At 43.1% G+C, this 20,966-nt stretch overlaps 1 protein-coding gene across 6 annotated transcripts in view; it reads right to left on the bottom strand.

Annotated features, from left to right (window-relative positions):
- REPS1 (RALBP1 associated Eps domain containing 1) overlaps positions 1-20,966 on the bottom strand; it is a 748,137-nt gene that overhangs the window by 560,001 nt on the left and 167,170 nt on the right. For all 6 annotated transcript variants that reach the window (XM_069234311.1, XM_069234314.1, XM_069234310.1 and 3 more), the window contains exon 4: positions 7,831-7,984. In XM_069234311.1, the coding sequence (XP_069090412.1) occupies positions 7,831-7,984 (154 nt within the window). The remainder of the gene's footprint in view (positions 1-7,830; positions 7,985-20,966) is intronic.

Genomic DNA, 20,966 nt, shown 5'->3' with positions numbered 1-20,966 from the left:
CAGTTGTGCAGATTTGCATATTTCATGATTCACAAGAATTTATGTAGCATGAGCAAATATGCAGGTGTAGATTTGATCATGCGAAAATCTGTTGAGGGTTTACAAGTTGGTTTTCCCTTTAACCACTTTTTTCCCCAACCTTGGAAGACGCTTTACTTCTGACCCTTGTCGGGAGTAAATTTCAAACCTTTCTCAGTATGGGAAATGATTAGAGAAGAACCAGTGAAAAACCTTAAAACATGCAAGTTAACAGCTTTTCACAGACTAAAAAAGGCATCCCAACCTCGCAACTACTGATTATAGCTACCTCCCGCCCCAGTTGGCAGGTGTGCGGAAAGGTGTCAAAATGAGGAATTTGCTAGTATTCAAGCCCTACTATAGTACAAGCCCTGGCATAACAAGAGAGGCTATTATCAGAGCTCTAATATGAGACTTCTGACATAATGTATCACCACAACACATGGCACCAAAGGGGCAAGTAGATTTTCTTTTTTTTCTTTTTTTTACAGGAAAAGTCGATTTATGAAGCAACCTGTCCAATGGACAAGTTGATATTTTATTAAATCCTGTACCAAGATCAGATCTTTCTTTGCCTCCTTCAGATACCTCTACTGCAGACAAGCCATTCAGCTTTTCTCCAGCAGCCAGCAGGGAGAAGGATATGCTTTTGCCTGTCCAGCTGGCCTCCACATTCTTCACACCACTGGATCCTGCAGATTGTTCAACCAAGTTAAGATCTTTTTCTGTCAACCCCTTCACTCCCCACCTCCCCGAGTGGCTTGTATTTTTATTCAGGCATATAAAGATTATGTCTCCATCCTTGCCAAAGAGGTTAAGTTACTGCAGGCTAATCGGGCAACGGAGAGAAACACCAAAAAGAAAGAGGACAAAAAGTACTAACTCCTGCTATTTCTAGATGGCCAAGAAAGTCAGTGGGATCAGGCTTATTTTGTACCTTTGGTTCTTGAACATCTCCCTTTGGAAGAACAAATTCAAGATGCAGACTCTGACCCAGATGGACTCTGCCCTAGATCCAAGGAATTGGATGTTGTCTTTGGACTTGCAGGGCGCATAAATTCTTAATCCCATTCTGCAGTCCCTAAGGCATCATCTCCCATCTTTGTTTCGAAGAAAGCGCACTTCTAGTTCACCATCCTGCCTTTTGACCTCACTTCACCCTCACGGGTATTTTCAAATGTAATGGTGATAGTCACAGTCCACCTTCGCAGATCAGGGGTACATGAATTCCTGACAATCAACAACTTAAAGGCTCATTACAGTCAATTGTGAACCATCTGCAGATTACCATTTCACTAATATCTTTACTGGGCTTTACAGTGAGTCAAAAGCTCACCTTCAGCCTGTGTAGAGAATTCTCATTATAGGCGATGTTCTGGACATAGCTTTCAAAGTCTATCTACCCTCACTTTGAGACATGGACATTTCGGATATGATCCAGGTGTTTAAGGCTCACTCCTGTGTTTTTGTCCAGATGGTTTTATAGCTTCTTAGATTCCTGGCCTCATGTATCCTGCTGGTGCTTCATTCCCTTTGGCACATATAGGCTCTGCAGTGGAATCTTCACCTTCAACAGGTTTAGAGCTGGGGGTATCTCTTGCACGAGTCTGATGAAGGAGACTGGAACCTTCAATGGTCGATGAAGGATTCCATCCTGACTTGAGGCAGGCCGTTCTCCCTGCACTATCCGGAACTCATAGTGGTGATGAATGCATCATTTTCTGGCAGGAGCGGTCACCTGGATGACGTGGAAATCAGAGTCCTCTGGTCTTTCATGCAGAAGAGGCACCACATCAATCTCCTGGAGCTGTGTGCAATCCAGCTTCTCTCAAGGCCTTACTGCCTTGCATGAAGAGCTGCTTTGTACAGGTCTGAAGGACAACACAAACAACAAGTAGTATTGCACCAAGCAGAGCAGGGTATCATTTGTTATGACAGGTATGCTGAGACACTGGTGCAGACTAGACCTACAGGGGATTTCCCGGACTGTCAAACATCTGGCAGTCTTCTTGAATGCCAAGGCAAGCAAGCTCAGCAGACCGTATTTTGTCAACCACAAGAGGTGTCTGCTTCCCAAGGTAGTTCAAACTGAGCGTGCCTTGAACTGATCATATTGATACCATGAAGACTACTCATTGCCATGTCTACTGCGCTCTGGAGTTTCCACCTGAAAGGTCCCTGGGAGATGTTCTCCACCTTTTGTGGGACTTCCTTCTTTACACATTGTTGAGTTTGGGCATCAGCCACCTGCTCAGTCTACCTGATCAGGAGGACATCCTGTCCCAACAAGATATGGTTCTCAATCGAAACCTCCACATGTGGAGATTGAGCAGAACCAGTTGAATGGCTTTCATCTGCCTGCACGGTTTTAGGTTGTGATTTTAACTGCTTATTGCTCATCCATGAAGTCATTCTGTAGTGGCCACTGGGCAAAGACTGTGGCCTGGTGTGAGGACCATCTGGGTTGAACTTTCCGATGTTATCCTGTTTGTTCCTATTTGCCCTGACAAGGCATTGCTGTGAGCACTGTTGAAGGTTCCTTGTCAAACTTTTCTGTGTCTGCTTGACCAGCTTTCTCAGTTCAAATCACCAATTGTGATGCGTAGTTTTGAAAGGGCTTATGTACACGCTTCATCCTATGCTTTTTGTTACACCATATTGGGACCTTAACGTGGGTCCTTATGGTCCTAATGTGCATGCCCTTTGAACCAATGCACAGCTTTTCTTGGAGACTGACGTTCTTCCTTATTGCAGTCACTTCTACACATTGCGTCAGTTAACTGTAGGTGCTGTCAATGCAATCTCCTTATACCAGTTCTTTCCTGACAAGCTGGTACTTCAGACTTATCCATTCCCCAGCAGTGTTGTCACTTTGTGTGTGGCAGTTTATCATGCTCCCAGTGTGGGGAGGAGGAGAGGGAGGAGGAGGAGAGGGAGGAGGAGAGGGAGGAGGAGAGGGAGGAGGAGAGGGAGGAGGAGAGGGAGGAGGAGAGGGAGGAGGAGAGGGAGAAGGAGAAGGAGAAGGAGAAGGAGAAGGAGAAGGAGAAGGAGAAGGAGAAGGAGAAGGAGAAGGAGAAGGAGAAGGAGAAGGAGAAGGAGAAGGAGAAGGAGGAGAAGGAGGAGAAAGAGAAGAGAAGAGAAGAGAAGAGAAGAGAAGAGAAGAGAAGAGAAGAGAAGAGAAGAGAAGAGAAGAGAAGAGAAGAGAAGAGAAGAGAAGAGAAGAGAAGAGAAGAGAAGAGAAGGAGGAGGAGGAGATGCTTCATGTTATTTCCAGACTTACACCCCAGGCCATACAATGACAACAAGCCTCTTTCCTGGCACTTAAGAAAAAACTGCTCTAATGTCCAATGCATTCTGCTGTTCTCAGCTCATCTCAAAATCCTCTTAGATGGGGGCTCCCTTTTTTCTCTGACTCCAGGCAAGCCTGGGAATGGGCTGATAAGCACCAAATGAGATGCAAGCTGGATTAACGCAGGGACCTATCCGTCAAGTTGAAAAAGACAAAATCTATCCCAGCGGTCCCTTCTTGATTTCTCTGCCTACAAAGTCTACTGTCCTGGAACAGATCGAAGACAGATGCTGGACCACTGGTGTGGCTGTATCATTGGGGGAGAGTACCTGGGCCGCTGATGGGGACCCGCACATCAATAAGGACTCAGTCTTAACTGATAGTTCCAATGAAGAGTCTCAATCCCCCTCGCTGGTGACGCCACAGACTGCAGATACTCTTATATAGCCTTCAATCCACCAGTTGCTCAAGGACTGGAAGGCCATGGACCCCTACTTCACAGAGATGGAGGCCCTGCACGGTGACCCTCTTCTATTCCTCACCTGTACACAGCCGAGCCCAGTCCACACTTGATGAGGACTTTCAGGGCAACTCCATATTTGAACTTCGTGTTTACCTGCTTAGGCACCACCCCACCTTATAAAATGGTTAACTGTATTATTCTGTTTGGGCGCACCGTTGTCTGCAGTAAGTTGTACATGTTGATTCCACCCATTGATGTGACCCTGTGTTTCCTCCTCGACAATACAGCCAGACAGAAGAGTATCACTCTCCTAGAAGGAAGGGAGAGGCAAGGGACACTCCCCAGAACACACGCAACCCTGGGACTCAGTCACAACTCTACATTCCCTATGTCTTCACTCACACACACGATTCTTCACCCTAAACATACGTCACATGCACACAGCATGCACATGCTACTCTTACCTCAAGCGCCAGCATGCACACATAATTTTCCTCCAGGACACCCATACCATAGCTCCAGAACTGCAGTGTATAGAGAAGCAGTGGAGATGATACATGCTACCACCTACTCAGCTGATGCCCAGGGTGGAATTGTTTGGATCTGCCCAGTGGTCCATTTCCAAGTCCATGACACAGTTGCTAACAAAGAGGAACAGTTTGTACTGGTAGAAGATCGACTGGATGTCTTGACGATCCTCTTGGGGAGCATATACACCCGAACACAGATAAGCACTTAAAATTCTCACCGTGGGTGTTAGGGAGGGATTACAACTGCATGCTCGATCTACACCTAGACCACTCACACCCACCGCTTCCTCGATCTCCCCCACAATTCCCCCCCACCCAAACTCCCCGCATGCACAATTGGAGCTTTTGCAGGGTGGGTCCAACAAAGGGCATTACTGGACGTTTAGAGGGCTGAAAACATCCAGGCTCCCGGGTTTCTTCCTTCTACTCAGCACCTCACAATGTCCATGTGTGCTTGGACCACATTCTTTGCACTCTCTCTGCGTTGTCTCAGTTCATCATGCGGACTACCATGGGCGGGTGATTTCGGACCATGATACACACGTGGTGGATATGGAGTGGAATGCCCCACTCCCATCGATGTCATGTAGTGTCTCCCCAGGGACAGCTTAGATGACCCAGTCTTTCACAACTTCCAGGAGTCATACATTCAACAGTATTTCACTTAGCACCATGACTCGGAATCTACTAGAGTAATAAAGTGGGATGCGTTTTAGGTGGTTACAAGGAGAATCTGCCTGCTGGTGTCGGCGGGGGTTAGTAGTACACTGTACAAGGAGATCGAGGTAGCTGAATGTCTCCTGCCCTTGTTAGAGAGGGACGCAGAGCGGGATGCTTCTAATAGCCCAATGATAACAAAGGCCAAGTCGCGTCATTTTCTGTTTTAATTTCAACACCTACGCAGGAGAACACACGATGGTGACAAATCCAGCCACCTACATGCCTGGCTGACGTACTTGGATAATAGCTCGAGCCCATAAGGTGGGCCTCATCACCGACACAGTCAGAGCAGTCCTAGGTTTTCTAATTTCCATCGTCGATGTGAAGCAGGCCATTCAAGAACTGGTCCACAATAAAACCCCAGGCATAGACCGACTGCCGATAGAGTACTATAGCATCTTCGCACAAACCTCGCTCCTCGCTTAACAGGGATGTTTAACGAAGCCTTGCACAATGGGGTATTGCCTACATCTCTCTGCAAATCCCTCTTAGTGTTACTCCTGAAACCTGAAAGGAATTCTACCAGCTTTTCATTCTACTGACTGTTTGCAATCCTAGGCGTGGATTACAAGATACTTGGGAATATAGTGGCGGACATATATGCTCAAATTCACCATGGGCTCATTCATCCGAACCATTAACTGCTTTGTCCACGGTCACAGCCCATCTCCCATCATCAGATCCCTCTTCCATATGCAGGACAAAGCATTAAAACCGTTTCTTAATGCAGCCTGCGTGATCTTAAGACCTTGAAAAAGCATTCAAAATGCTTAAATGGGACTACCTCTTCCAGGTGATGGCCCCGATGGGGGTGGGCCAGCACCTTCTAGCATACAAAAAACTACTGTACATGAAGTCCATTTCCAGGATCCACGTGGGACGGCTCATCTTGTCGCCTTTCTCGGAGGGCAGAGGAACCAGCCAAGACTGCACTCTGTCTCCTTTACTCTTCACGATTGCAATGGAGCATCTCACCATTCGCCTCTGTAGGGAGGTACAAGATTGTGGTATCCCCTCTCGACGATGGGACATATGCAGTGTCCTTATACACAGACAATTTACTCATATACCTTTGGGATGTTTACTCGAATCTCGCATCCATCCATGCTGAGCTCTTTTGCACGTGCTGCAGGTTTCCTAGTCAAGAAGGATAGCGCATGCATATACACCATTGCACTCTAGCGCCACTACTCAAGCCCTTACAAGAGGTGCAACTGGGGGGATGTTCTGCTCAGTTGGGATGGGTGACGCAGTCCGATACTTCCGAGTGCATTTCGCCACTCGCCAGCTGATCTATTCTACGGCAACCTCAGAAAAGTCCTGTTCTCAATAAAAGTACAGTTTTGGAAGTATCTTCCTCTGGTTGTAACAAGGAGAGTAGCCCTGTCCCAAACGGTCATCGTGCACCACCTCCTACACTACTTTACACATCTCCCCAATGTACCCCATTGTTCCTTTTTACAAGAACCATCAACCTAGTACTGCACACTGCTTGCAAGCTTTTAACATGTTGGCCTAGTCTGCGTGCAACAGCATCAATATCTTGAATATACCATCAGCAAGCTTAGAAGACCAACGTGAAGAAAGCAGGCCTCGCATCACATTTTTTTCAATCCTGATGGTAAATATAGTAGAAACACGAAACTGAAAACAAGTGTAAAACCTTTAACCTGGCCTACATTGACTCAAATGACTCAGTGATTATGGTCCAACAAACGTTTGAGCATGTGAAAGAACATTCTCGCTGTCTGGCCTGTTGAAATCAAAAGTTACATTCCCTTTGACATCATATCAAATCCTTTATACAAATCATATCAAATACTTTTGTCATTATATTAAAAAAATAAACACCTTTGAGGAAACAACTTATTGAACAACACCCTTAAATTCATCTCAATGGTTGTTTTAAAGAGGTTTTCACTGAGGCACAGACAGTAGACTCATCATCATAAAATAGATTAATATGAATGGAGGCAAAGAGGATGCTGCCCTGAAATTACTCTTTCTCCTCACCGAAGAAAGATTACACATCGCCATTTTGAAGAAAATGTCTTCCTCAGCACTGGTTCTCTATGCGCGAACACTGGCACCAAAGCTAAATTCTTCCATGAAGAGGTTCAACAGCTTTGTAATATACTAAGCCTCAGTTTTTACAGTTTTCTAAAGGGTGTTATGCATTTAAAATGTGATTAAATGTGGAAGCGAAAAAGAAATATAATAAAAAATTACATTAAAAAAAAGAAAAACGCAAATTAGAATACTTAAATGTTCCAGCTTGGCTCTTCAGAGTTAGTCTAAATTGATGAATCTCGGTAGGATTTACTGATGGACAATCCATCAATAAAAAAAGGAACATTCAGATAATTATTCAACAAAAAAATGGCCTTGAATAAAACAGCAAGTTGTAAGCCCTCATTTACTATCTTAAACAGTTTCTGGAGGGAAAAATGCACCGTCGCAGTGCCCAAGTTTGGGATTCATCAAATTAAGTTGTCATGTTAAAAAAGGTGAAATGATACTTAGAAGGTGCTTCTTTTTAGTTTACAGGCAGATCATCAGGAATTATAATCATATTACTGCTAATTAGTGACATGGAAATATAAGCCTCATGGAAACACTGAGCATGGATATAAATATGGAGTAGGTCTTAGACTGCATTTATTTTGATCATCAATGATTCAAGTCAGTTTACTAACGATAGTTATCACTTGTTCTCCAATTCAAAATATATGCATAAGAAATTATATTTACTGTTACAACGGTCCCATTACATTATTTTCTTTTCGGATCACAAAACACTGCAAGTATACCTGGCTGTGTTTCATTGTATGGTGTCCAAAAAGGCCCAGAGCCAGTGACTGGGCGCTCGTTATTTCCTCCACTGGAATGACGACTGTGCTTCCGCCACGTATGTGGAGAGGTGGGAGGAGACTGCTGAGGTGAAACTACTGGAGAGGTAGATTCCTACAACAAACAGAAATTTTAACAGGATGTAAGACACACCATCTTTTCATGTACATAATGCCCAACTATAGCCCAAAACATTATTGGTTAACATTTGTGAACCCTATGACAAAATTTGCAACCAATTGCAAAAGTCCCTACGTTTCTATCATTCAAGTGATTAAAACAGCACTACACATGCATTGATGGCCATACACTCTGGTTGTTAGGGGCATCTCTTAAATTTCTCTAGTGGGATGGCTGCACATTTTATGCAGGGGCCGCTTGTAACCCAGCAAACCTACGAATTACAAAACATTTTTTTAAAGTAGAAAGGGAAGTATGGCATGCGCTGTTCCCATTATCTTATCTCTCCCATAATGGTAGGCAAGCATAAAAGTAAATATTGCTGCAAATGGCAAATTTCCTACAATCCTGCCCCACTGCACACATACATCTCCTGTCAAAAACAGTACATCACATATCGTTCAACAAACCAGACAGGAATGTAACATGCCAAAACTACAAATCTGATTATGGCATTTTGGTGGCAAAGATCTTACAGAGTTTCGGCATGAGGTTAACAGCAAACTGCCTACCATTCACTGGAAAAAGAAGCCACCCCATTTGTGTTGAAGTTTTGGGTGTTGGGAACATCTATCATTTATGGACACCTACCGATTAAAGACATTACAAAGAGAGACACAGAGGCCAAGGACGTGTGAGTTATGTGCAATGTACCACTTTTTCATGTTAATGTCTTGTAAATCCCATACATTAGTGAAGAAAATACTAATGCCTCAGATTTAGAAGCCTAAAAGACGACATCTTGTCACAAAGGCACATATTCTAGCATTCTGTATTTCCAGCTTTCTGAAATGTGGCTGGTGATATCATAAAGAAGGGAGGGTGGACCACAGATGAGATTAATCTGACCCATTTGTTGGTTGATATGGCTACAGTTCTGGGCTGTGAGACACAAACCACCTAGGTAAACATGCCGACCCCCAAAAAAATTTGGGGAAAACTAGGGCCCCAGGGAAGTCCAGGGTGGTGTGAAATGAGTAGAACACACCATGCCTTGTTACCCACTATGTCCTACAAATGTTAATCTGTAGCTGAAAAGTAATACTTTCTCTATTTAGGTGTTGTGAACCATTGTGGTTTTCAATGGATAAGTTCTACAATGTGGCATTCAAAATTCAAAGGCAGACAAGACCAGAGTCAGCATGATCGTTCTGAATTTCTCCTTGAGGAAGAGACTGAGGGCCCTTAGATCTAGAATAAGGTAAATACCCTTGTCCTTTTTGGGGACCACAAAGTAGCTGGTATATCAACCACAGCCTAGCTCTGGCTCCGAACCCTTTCTATGGCTCCCTTGCCCAAGAGAGCTGCAACTTCTTTGGAGAGTAACCACAGATGATCCTCTGTCTTCCGGTCATGTGATGTTGTCACGGAAGTAAGGTAGTCCCAAAGGAGAGGGAGAAGCTGCTTCGAAAGATCTTCAAAACCCAGCTTTCCGAAGTAATGGACTGCTAGTGGGGCAGGTGATCGTGATGCCTCCAACTGGGTGCCCATGGCAGTACAGAAGAAGATTGGGGTGGCGGACTGACCAGACAGCTGGCATCCTGATTCACAAGGTCGGTGGGTCCCGCACCCTCGTCCATGCAGAGTCTGGGAAGCATGTGTGGCACCATCACTGGACAGGAACTGGCACTTGGAAGCCTCTTTGGAAGACACGAAAGACGGAAAAGGTGGGGGTGGGGGTAGGAGATGAGGGGCTGTGGGGCTGCCGCAAGGCCCAAGGACCTGGCAGTAGCCCGACAATCCTTGAAGCGCTGAATCTGCCTTGTCTCCGTAGAGACGGGTGCCATCGAAGGGGGTGTCCATAAGGGAAGCTTGGACATCTCCCGAAAAGCCAGACATTCTCAGCCAGGCATGGCAACTTGGGGCTACAGTCAGTGAAACTGCTCTGCCTAGTGAGTAAGTCGTGTTCAGTCCGCAACAGATTGTGAACTTTGCTGAGTCTCTCAATCGGCAACAGCGGAGAGACTACAGCCCGAGCCTCCTCTGGGACCTGTGGCAGCACTTCAGCAACCAAATCACATAGTGCAGGGGAATAACGGCCCAAAAGGCCTGCAGTGCTCACAGACAGCAATGCCAAGCTAGCAGAAGAAAACATCTTCTTCCCAAATGAGTACAGACTCTTGGATCCGCTATCTGGGGGAGCGGAGGGAATGTGCCATGAGAAGTTAAGGCTTGGACCACCAAGTTCTCAGAGGTGTTACATGAGGCAGGCTGGGTCCCCAGGTGCAGGGCGATGGCGGTGAGCAATCGTCTTTTTCACAGGAACCCCTGTGCTGGGTTGGGACTGGGTACCCAAATAGACGTCCGTGACGGCATCATTAAACAGGAGCAGGGGTTCAGATGTGGAAGCTCCCAGTTGCAGTACCTCTGTCAAGAGATAAATCTTGAATGCCACCGAGGGCAGCTGAAGCTGCCCTTCCTCACCACCGCTGAGTATGAGGCTCCCTCCTCCATAGTCACAGTAGGGGAAAAAGAATACCAGTATCTGGAGCTATGTCCAGACCATTGGCTTATCTCAAGTCCTCACGCCCGTCCATTTTTTCCTCATAAGGCTGGTATTCTAAAGGTTCCAACGACCCCTCCCAGTCTTCCCCCAGGCGTAGCCCAACCAAATAGGAAATGCCACAAGGCAGTGATTCTGTTTTTCCTCAACATGAAGAAAGCCTTCGATCGGATCAACTGATCCATGGCTAAATCCACATTGCATAGGGTGGGCTTTGGGCCCGCTTCGAGGAGTGGGTTGAGGTGCTCTACGCTTCTTCCTGGGCCAGAGTTAATGATAATGGGCTAAAACTGCTGGAAATTCAAATCCAAAGGGGCACTCAACAGGGCTGCCCACCTCTCCTATGCTATTTCTGCTTTATCTGCAGAAGATACAAGATCATGGAAGGATTCGGAGGGGTTCCCCTTCAATTCAGATAAGTCTTATGTATCAGCTTTTATAAACTAGACTATTTCTGCTTTCACTGATCGATTCCGGCAGTCCCTGCAAAACTTATTACAGCTTGTAGAGGAATAGGGAGCACTGGAGGGCCTCCAGATTATTCTGGGGAAATCTGGTAGGCTAATGGTATCTGGGGAAGGCGGAGGGGGCTTCTGCATAAACTTCAGCTAGAGACCCCACCTTTCGGTGACACTTAACTCCTTTCCCTTACTCGGAGTTAGCCTAGCCCGTGATCTGTATACTAGCACCAGCGCCAACTTTAAACATTTAGCACTCACTCCCAAAACACTACTCTCCTCCTGGAGTCTCAAAACTCTAGTGGGTCAAAAGAATAGCCTTGTTAAAAATGTCCAATTTCCCTAAGATTCTGTACAAGTTTCAGGCACTTCTGGTCCCCCTTCAAAAGTTTGAACTGGTGCAACTGACACATATTTGTAATTCCTTTAACTGGGCCAGGAGAAGACCTCGACTCATATCTGATTGACACATGCCACCCAAAACATGGACGGCTCAGAATCTCCAATATTCACCTTTATTACCTAGTGGCAAAAGTGAGATACACAGTGGAATGGCTTCAAGAGAAAAGAGATAAACCCTGGTGTTTTATAGACTATTTACAGATCAGGCAAGGGTTCCTCCTTCCTCCTATAAAGGCAGCGGCCATGAGATTCCACACATACTTTGTGAAGTTCCTACAGGACCGCACAACAACTTGTCACTTGAGCACCAAGATATATTCCACCTAAATTTCTAACATCCCCAGGCACCCCCTTTACATAGGAGCAATTGGGAGGTGGATCTGAGGTGGATCTTGGAGTTGTGCTAGATGATAAACAGCAGGGCACCAACCACACATGCAGAATCAACTTTGGAAGACACTCTCAGGAAAGGGACACACTTTACAAGATTTTGTACAGATGGCACTACACACCAGCACAATATATGGGAAAGTGACAGACCCTGGGACTGCTGGAGTGGGTGTGGACAGCCTGGGACCATATACCATACCTTGTGGTCTTGTCCTCATTTCAGTTGGTTCTGGATGGACATCCTAAACACCATAATGGGCATCTGAGGGTCCCTCCTTTGAACCTACTTGATCTGCCTCAGAAGAATGAGTATTTTCTTCACTACCCTAAGGGGAAAAGGATCTCCCACCTCATCTTAGAGAAAAGCTGACCATTCATTGGACTTTGGGAGAAAAGACCACATCACAGACACCTTTATGTGGCTACAGCAGATTTTGCAACTTCAAGCATATGAAAAGATAGCATATGATCTGCAGGATCTCTCTGACAAATTCACTACAATTCTGGAGTATCTTAACCAAGGCATTAGAGGCCTCATTTACCCCAAGGAGCTGCAATAGTTGGACCTACTATCCCACAATTGATCGCAGACTAACTGATGAAAACATGAAACTCTATTAGGGTTGCTGACTACTGCCTTATTTTTTAAACACAACACAGTGGTGTCTTGGGCGGGGGAGTGGGATGAAAGTTGAGAATGGAGTCAGTCAATTCCATTGTTGGAGGCTTGCTTAGTGATACAGGTGTGTATGTCTGTCTTATTGATGTAACAAAAACAATAAAAAATAAAAAAAAAACATTAAAACTAAAAGAGTGAGGTGGGCGGCAATGAAAGGCACGGTGCCAAGACCCTAACTAAGACAACACTAGCAGAAGCGATCACAGCCTGGAGCCCAGAGGGACATACCGTAAAGTTTAGAGCCTTCTCACCAGAAGTGGGGCTGGATAAGTGCTGAAATGCTTACTTAATACATTGGCAAAAATTATTGACCCTCAAGAATCCTGGGGCCAGTACAAAAGCCCAGAGTAGCTGCACTATGCTTGAGAGGGACACCAGGGCCAAGTCAGCTGAATATAAACGAGAGAGACAGATTACAGAATGGGCCCCCTAAACAAGCTTCAAAAATGTACAAGCACGGCCTGCACACGGCAGCACAGGAGAAAGGGTGTGCAGCAGTGAAGCTGTAAGGTCCTCAGACAGGAGGCAGGGCATGCTCTTTGCAAACAACACAGCACATATGAACCTGCACAACATGAAATTAAATAATATGCAGGATGGGAGGACACTGCGGTCTTGCAAATAGGCACCACCTGAAAGGGTGGGCGACTAAGAAGAGTGACAATTTGGTAATAGAGAAACATAGAAAAGAGGCAGCCACACAGTCAAAAATGAACAATTATATTAAAGTAACTGCCAGAATAGTGCAGAGAGGCAAGGGCAACCACGACCAGATTAGGCACTCCAAGACGCCATTAAGGTAACACAAAAGAAGCAGATGTCATTAGAAACTAAGGTGGAGGCAAGAGGACCTCTAAAAAGTAATGGATAGTGCAGAGAGGCAAAGTGACAGAAGTGAAAAAGCAAATGGATGCAACCCAGCAGACAGTAATCGCTCTGAGTAAACAGATAAAGAGGATGCGCTGAAATATTATGAAATTGGAAAATAGGCAGATGGCTCAACAAAATTATCTGATAGTAACAATATCCATCTAGTATGACTACCAGAAAGAGCAGAGGAAGAGTACCTAGAATTCTTCTTGGAGGAATGGATTACTACTGCTTTGAAGCCGAAAAGACGGTCTTCGTTTTTCTAAATAGAAAGAGTTCAAGGGATGCCACCCATGTTTCCACCCACAGGCGAGCGCCTGACAATGGTTATGTTGATGTTTCTTAACTACAGGGACAGATGTCATGTTAGAAGAGCAAAAAATGTGAATAATATTTTATTTTTGTTTTAAAAACACACACACATACAAAGGCAGATCAACCTGCAGTTGCAAATGCATATACAAACCTGTAAAAGCATTAAACAGCAGTTTAGAAGCAGAGGAACTGAGAGGGGAGGGGCAGTGCATCACCTAACCCAAAACAGGAAATTGCACAATGGAAAAGAAAGAGAATCTAAGCACCTCTCTTGTACAAATAAAATAACTTGGGACAACCTAGGAAATGCGTCAAAACTTACAGAAAGTGAAAAATAATATTAATTGCAGCAATTGCATGTGATGACAGGAAGACATTCTTTCACAGTCACTCCGCTTGCCTAGCTGGCACTGTCCAAATTAGTTCACTGAATATTTACGGTGCAAATGCATTTACAGAATATTACTCCTATGTCAAATGCAAACTTACTTAAGTTCTCAATTCTGTTACCTTTCCTTGTTCATACCTTGATGGATGATAGAACAGTTCTTCAGTGGTTCACTGTTGACTTTCTTTGTTTCATGGGGTTTGAGCTTCTGACTCCCCATTAAAGTGTACATTGGGAACAAGTCTCAGATAGTAACTACCTCTAGGGAAACCACAGTCCTTTTCAGCTATATTAATTGTATTGGTGTACACTACCAATTTGTTTTCCAGGCTAAGTCATTCACTTGGATTTCTTGTCCTTAACTTTCTTTAGTTTGGGTATTTCCCTTGTGTCACTTCCCTGTTAGACTTTCCTCTTTTTACATTCCCAATAAAAAACAGGTGCACTATAAACTGTTGCTTCACTTATTCTGGTTCAACCACATGTAAGACTGATCTACAGTCTGCTCCATAAATTGTCACTGTTGCACTTTAGGTCTGAAAAATGTAAAAATTATGATAATTGTACAGAAAATCTTCTAAAACAAAGTACGACTTCTCAACAACATTTATCAATAAGATCCCTGTACTTCGCTGAGGAAGGACCAGATGTTTGGCTTCATACAAACAAAAAAACCTCTCTCCCACTCTCCCACATAGGGGGATATTAAACCAAAATATTGTTTCAAAAATATCAATTGACAGAAAAAACGTGTCAAACATACTGTGATGTCCAAAGGTTTGGGGTACAGAATACTGAAGGTAAGAATAAAAAATAGCATTCTGTATGTTTTTAAAATATAAATGTACATAATATTGTTTTAATTAATTTTGCGTGGTACTAGTTATTGTGTCCTGAATTATTATTTGTATGTTAAGTACAAGTATAGTTTTTTTTTAGTTTGATAATATATTTAACAGTTCTTAATTTATTTAATTTATTTTTTAAGGCTGGTTGTTGGGTTTGTAGGGGAATAGAGAGTGAAGTATTTTAAATATCTGTTTTTCATTGGTTACTTTTTTATAGAATTTAATTGTGTTCTTCATTTTTTTACCATTTCACAGTTTCAAAAAGGATATGTTTTTTTTTAATTGTTGATTGTTTAATTAGATAATTGATATTGTAAATTGTAAATGTGTTTTTAATAGTTTGGATAGCAATTATATTACTTTTTTTTATACAAATAATGTTATGATATTAGTTTTTTTTTACATACAGTGATGTGTTAAATATTTCTACCTAGTGGTTGTCTTAATTCGTTTTACGGGTGATGGAATTTTAGGGAACTAGTGTGGTGTATTTTTTTAATGTTTGTAACTGATATAAAATGGTTTGATGAAATACTTTGTTAATTTTGTGCTTATAATTATTAATGTAAATTATATAATTATATTTTTTGTGGCAATATATTATATACACTTTTTTGTAATTTCGGAGTGGGAATAGTAAATCTGGCCGCTTCAAAATCCAACACTTACGCTGAAGTAGGCATAGTAAATCTGACCTCTTTAAAATCCAACACTTTCTTTACTGCTGTATAGGTTAAAGTGCAAATAGAAAATCTGACCCCTCCAAAGTTCAACACGTTCCCTACTGTAGGTCAGGTTAGAGTGGGAGTAGTGAACTTGACCCGTCCAAGTCCCTGTCATTTGTCACATCTCCAAGTCATTATTATTTTGTTTTATAATTGTATTAACATAATTTTGTGAGTTAACTTTTGAAGTTACTTTAATTATACTTTATTATATTTTGTGAAGCATTGTTTTGTATGAATTTTTATTTTATTATTGTTAGTGTTTTTTTATCATTTTTGATAGCTAATGTCAATAGTTAAAGTTATATATGGTATAATTATTAGTAGTATTTTTGTCTTGTTCATGTTTAATTTACAATTGCATTTATTTACACATTGTTTAATTCTTGCATTTACTTTAACTATATACTTTTTATTTTATGTTTGTAAGTTATATAATTTTTGTATGCATTTCTGATATAACTATACTTTCTTAAAAGTAACAGTTTAAAAGTTTATAAATAAACACATTTAAAAAAATCATATATTGTTTAGTGCGCAATATTCAATATACTTACCTATTGTATGACGACATTGCAGTCTTTCATACATTTGTAGTCGATATTTGTGTTCAATATATTTTTTGATGACATTTTTGTATGCAACATTTCATCATACAACCCACATGGGACTGTCTAGTCAGTTTCTAATCTACAAGCTCTCCTTTTTGCACTTCAGAGTTCCTGAATAGTCTGACCTTGGTTCTACCACTTGTTCTCTATTCATGCTATTCCAGTGTCTTTCCTCACTATCTTAAAGTATGGGATTCCCATATAATTGCACTTTTTTCAATTGCATGCATCATTGCAATACAACTTGGGATGTCACAACACATTTATCTCAACTGTAATGAAGTTTAATTCCTATATGATCCCTCCCTCATGCCAGTCCTCCATCTGACCTTGTTTGTTCTCCTTCATGCTTCCCCTTTGCTCTTCAACCTGTATGTTGGGAGCCATTTTTTCATCTAAACATGTTCACGATAAATCTGTATGGTAAAGGGTGCAACCCATTTATCAACACCATCTTTTCCAAGACCAATTCAGAGGAAAATACATATACACATTTCAAGTGGTCATTACATTACGCTGTACCTCACATCATAATCACAAAACCAGCTACTCATCTGGAAGCTAAAACAAAAGAAAGGAGCATGATCCAACTTCAATGAAAGGGGCTACATCCAGCTCGTACTCCACAACTAACTGCCGCATAGAGGCGATCCACTCTGCTATACAGTGCAAACCCTCTACCAGTCTAACACCCCAGAGGCACACCCAAAGGAAGCAAACCATTTTGAAACTCGAGTCACTTGGCCTGCAATTTTAAACCGTCTACAAATACTAGTTTGCCGGTGTGAACATGTCTTAATTCCCCCTAAAACTCACTCTGAGTTTTATTGGCTTCTAATAACCCACCTGTAATTATTCTGATATCTACTTTATTAGCTGCCTGCAATAACTTCTCCCTCCAATCTGCAGAGTGCACCGTCACTGTCCTCCCACAAGTATTTCAATTTTTCTGTCGCTTTTAGTCTAATCATGCAGACCCATTAATTCACCAATCACCTTTCCCATCTAATCAAAAGGGTAGTCAGGAACACCCATCCCATGATTACAGCCGCAGTGCCTTACATTTTCCAGTAGTTCTACCTTTATATCCTGCTGCAACATGGATTCAATGGCAAGGTGTATGAAGTGGTCAAATTCTTTCACCTGTGCTTTAGCTTCAGTTATCAGGGTCTTCACTGTCTGTACTGTGGTCACTGTTTTCTCTACATCTGTTTTAAAGCCAGCACACAGCCAAGGAGGTTCTCCAGTGTTATATTTTCCTCACTACGGCCTCTATCATTTTATCGTACTAGTATTTTCTGACAAATAGAGCGCACTGCTGATCTCAAGAGGAGTAAGGTCGGCTTCCCGTTTCATTCCCCTCAGGGATCACAACATTTGGCTCATTCGGGTCATGTTTAGATTATGAAGCAAGAGATTTAAAATTGACCTCCTCTTCTTACACATAGTAGACATCACAGTAGTACTCTCCAAACTCTCCAAAGGTATCTGCTCTACCTTCACTAGCCCATCACCTTCGGGCATGTGTCATAAGCTGAGCTTACTTAGTGTTTCAGGCTCAGCAGGTGCTTACCTTGCGGAAATTCAAATAGGCCAGGGCTACCGCAATATCTGAAGTTACTCATGCACAGCATACAAAGCAGGTCAAATGAAGACCAGACTGGCCACAACCACAGCACACTCAGAGGTTAGAAAATGCTAGAATACTCATAGGCACACTACCTTACTGTTGTCAGTCACTGACCTCAGCAACAACGTGGCACAAGGGTGAGGTGCATACTGGTAAAAAAACACTGGACTCTGAGAAGCAGCTGGAATTCTCAGCCATCATGAGACCTGGTCAAATTGCCCCACTTTTGTGAGCCATTTATGATCCTTCAGTTCCAACCACATGCTTCCTTGCTTCCACAGTGCATAAAGCAATTGAACATCTAGAAAAATCTGGCTTTTTAAAATAATACTACATTTCTAATACAGTTTCTAATTTTCTCTCATCTATTCCTAATTTCTGCTTATTGGTCTACCAGTCTAAGGTCTGCATTAATGCCAATCCAATTCAACACTACACTCCGTAGCTTCAAACTTCTCACCCTTCTCATGAGTTCAACTGCTCTTGCATCTCTAAGTTGACCTTCCTCAAATTGTGTTATTTCTGTATTGTATTTAAGTGTGCTCTAATCACTGACACCTTCAAGGACTCTTTGCTGTGTTTCTTGGTGTCTTCCATCCACTGTTATTCTGTGGCTAATCACCTTTCTATTCCACTTATCGTCTTTGCTCCCACACTTTGGACTATTCTGCCTTTCAATGTTAACCTGGTTAGACAGTTTCCATTTTTTTCACAAAAATATTTTCTTGGTCTTGACTTTTCTTATTCATATTTGGCCTTTATATTTTCATTATAAACTGTTTAATGTACTGTTACATAACTGTTGTTTATTGATATGGTATAAAGTGTTTTATAAACTGAATTAAATTAAAATAATTTCTAATGCTCACTTTCCTTTGCAGCACATCAAGCGCTGCACTCATGCTATTTCTTTCTGCATGTCTCAGAAAGTGTTCCATAGTACACAACAGTAGCTTTAGGTTGAAATGTTATCTTCTGAATCACAAACTTAGCACAATTGTCACTCTGGTTGGCAGCGACAATAAGGAGGCCAGGTATTAAACAGGCATGGAACCTGAACTCTACTCTCCTTCGTAATAGGTTGACAATGTATGAAGCGTGTCAGACCCACATATGTTACATCCAGCAAGCTTCAACAGCACCAACTGTTTCAAGGGCCTAAAGATGATAGGATTAAAAGTGCATGCACAAATCAATGGCTTACTTATTTTACTCAACATCTTACAATGAAAAAAGACCTTTCCACGTCTCATTGTACAAACCGGTGCAACTTTCAGTGTTAAGAACGACATCTATTCCTTAGAGACGGGCTGAGGACGAGCATGGCAATCGTAGCTCAGTGGTGATCGGGGAAACAGCCTGCTCGATTCTGTGATTCCCTCATCAGAGAGGACCCGCTGACCCCCCTAGAAAGTCCAGATCACCTCCGTGGGTGTGACCCGAGGCCCCAAACTGTTCAGGTAGGAGGACCCACCATGGAATCAGGCAGTTTGCATGTAGGCACAGACTACATTAGACTCCTTCGTGATCTGCAGATTTAACTGCCCTTTCATTGAGACTTTGCTGCATTCCTTACAATAATACCCCCATCACATTGCTGCCTAATGTCGACCCCATCACTCAAAGGATCCAACTGACTGCTTGTGCCCCTAATATACCCCTGAGCATTAGCGTGGTACTAGGCAGGTCTGGTGTCAGAGCCACACCCATTACAGGCTTCACTCCACCACAGGACTATATTCTTTACACCACACACCCATCACTTAGAGACTCCCACCTCACATGAGCACAACACACAGTCCCCAAAGCATGCACAGCAGCAAACAGCCAGAATCAAAGGCCATGGCAACCATGGCTTCCTCAGATCCTTCACATGAGAAGGACCATTCACCACAACCAGACGGCGATCACGGACTTCTGAACTGCACTGGAGGACAAAGGAGATGTTTTAACTATTTACTTCACTCTGAGAGAATCGATCAAAACTGATAAAAAGTGACTGCAACCACATCAACAATTGTTGATCCTCGCACCCAAGATCTATCACAACATCATCCAAATGTGATGCAGCGACTGAAGATTTTAGAGGATAGACTTGAAGATGTATGGTGGAGGTCCTGCTGCATCAATGCTTGTATTACTGGCTGCATGGAGGGTGCCAGTTTCATAGAGGATCGGCTGCGGAGACCGACAACCCCAGCTTCTTTGGCATTATGTTTTGTAGTTGAGAGTCAAAGGGTCCCGCTCGCTGCTGGGGGTGCCCCTGAGGATCTTCCTTGCGAGACTACCCAATTTTAAAAGACCAAGACCTAATACTATAGGAGGCTCAAAAGAAGGATCAAATCAGAGTTGATGATGCGAAAGTTATGATCTTCGCTGACTATGCTCCCTCTGGCCAGTGTAAACGCTCCTCTTTCATGCAGGTCAAAAAGAGACTATGCTTCCTTGGCTATAATACGTATTTACTCTTTCTTGCTATACTGCGGGTCACAGCTGACCAGCAAGCTAATTTTTTCATGGATTCTGAATGAGTCTGGGACTAGCTGGAAGCTCTGGAGGGTCAATCGCCACCCTATCCCCCGATCTAAACATCTCAGGACCCTACTGTCAATAATGTCTCAGTGAGAGTTCGGAGATAGCTCCCTCAGAGCCAAAGCCTCAGGGTACCTCCCTCCCACACCATCACCACAAGCCCAGCAAGAGCAACAGAGTACGACTGATGGGTTGGCATTGCTACAGAACTCCGCAACACCCTGTCTGTCTGTCTCAGATTCCAGCACTTCCTGTGAGGATGCCTCCTCAGGAGCGCTCAACTTGGATATGCTGGATACCCCTGTGATTAAGAGCTAATGACTGACGATGTGCTCAGGCTCCCATCATTTGCTGACCTTCAGAGCCTATACACTTAAGGCGTATTGTTAGATTAGAGAGCCCTTAACCCCCCTCTCCTGCGGAGCCAATCTCTGTGCTTTGCTACCTCAAGGATAACGACTACCTGGGCCCCTGAGAGACTCGCTCCTTTTCTCTACCCAACAACACCCTGCCATATGAATATCACAGTGACTAAAACAGCTATCCAGTATGCACCTTTATTTGG

This window comes from Pleurodeles waltl, chromosome 5 (assembly GCF_031143425.1).
Source record: "Pleurodeles waltl isolate 20211129_DDA chromosome 5, aPleWal1.hap1.20221129, whole genome shotgun sequence".
NCBI classification, from domain to species: Eukaryota; Metazoa; Chordata; class Amphibia; order Caudata; family Salamandridae; genus Pleurodeles; species Pleurodeles waltl.
This window is presented reverse-complemented; position numbering and strand designations above follow the sequence as displayed.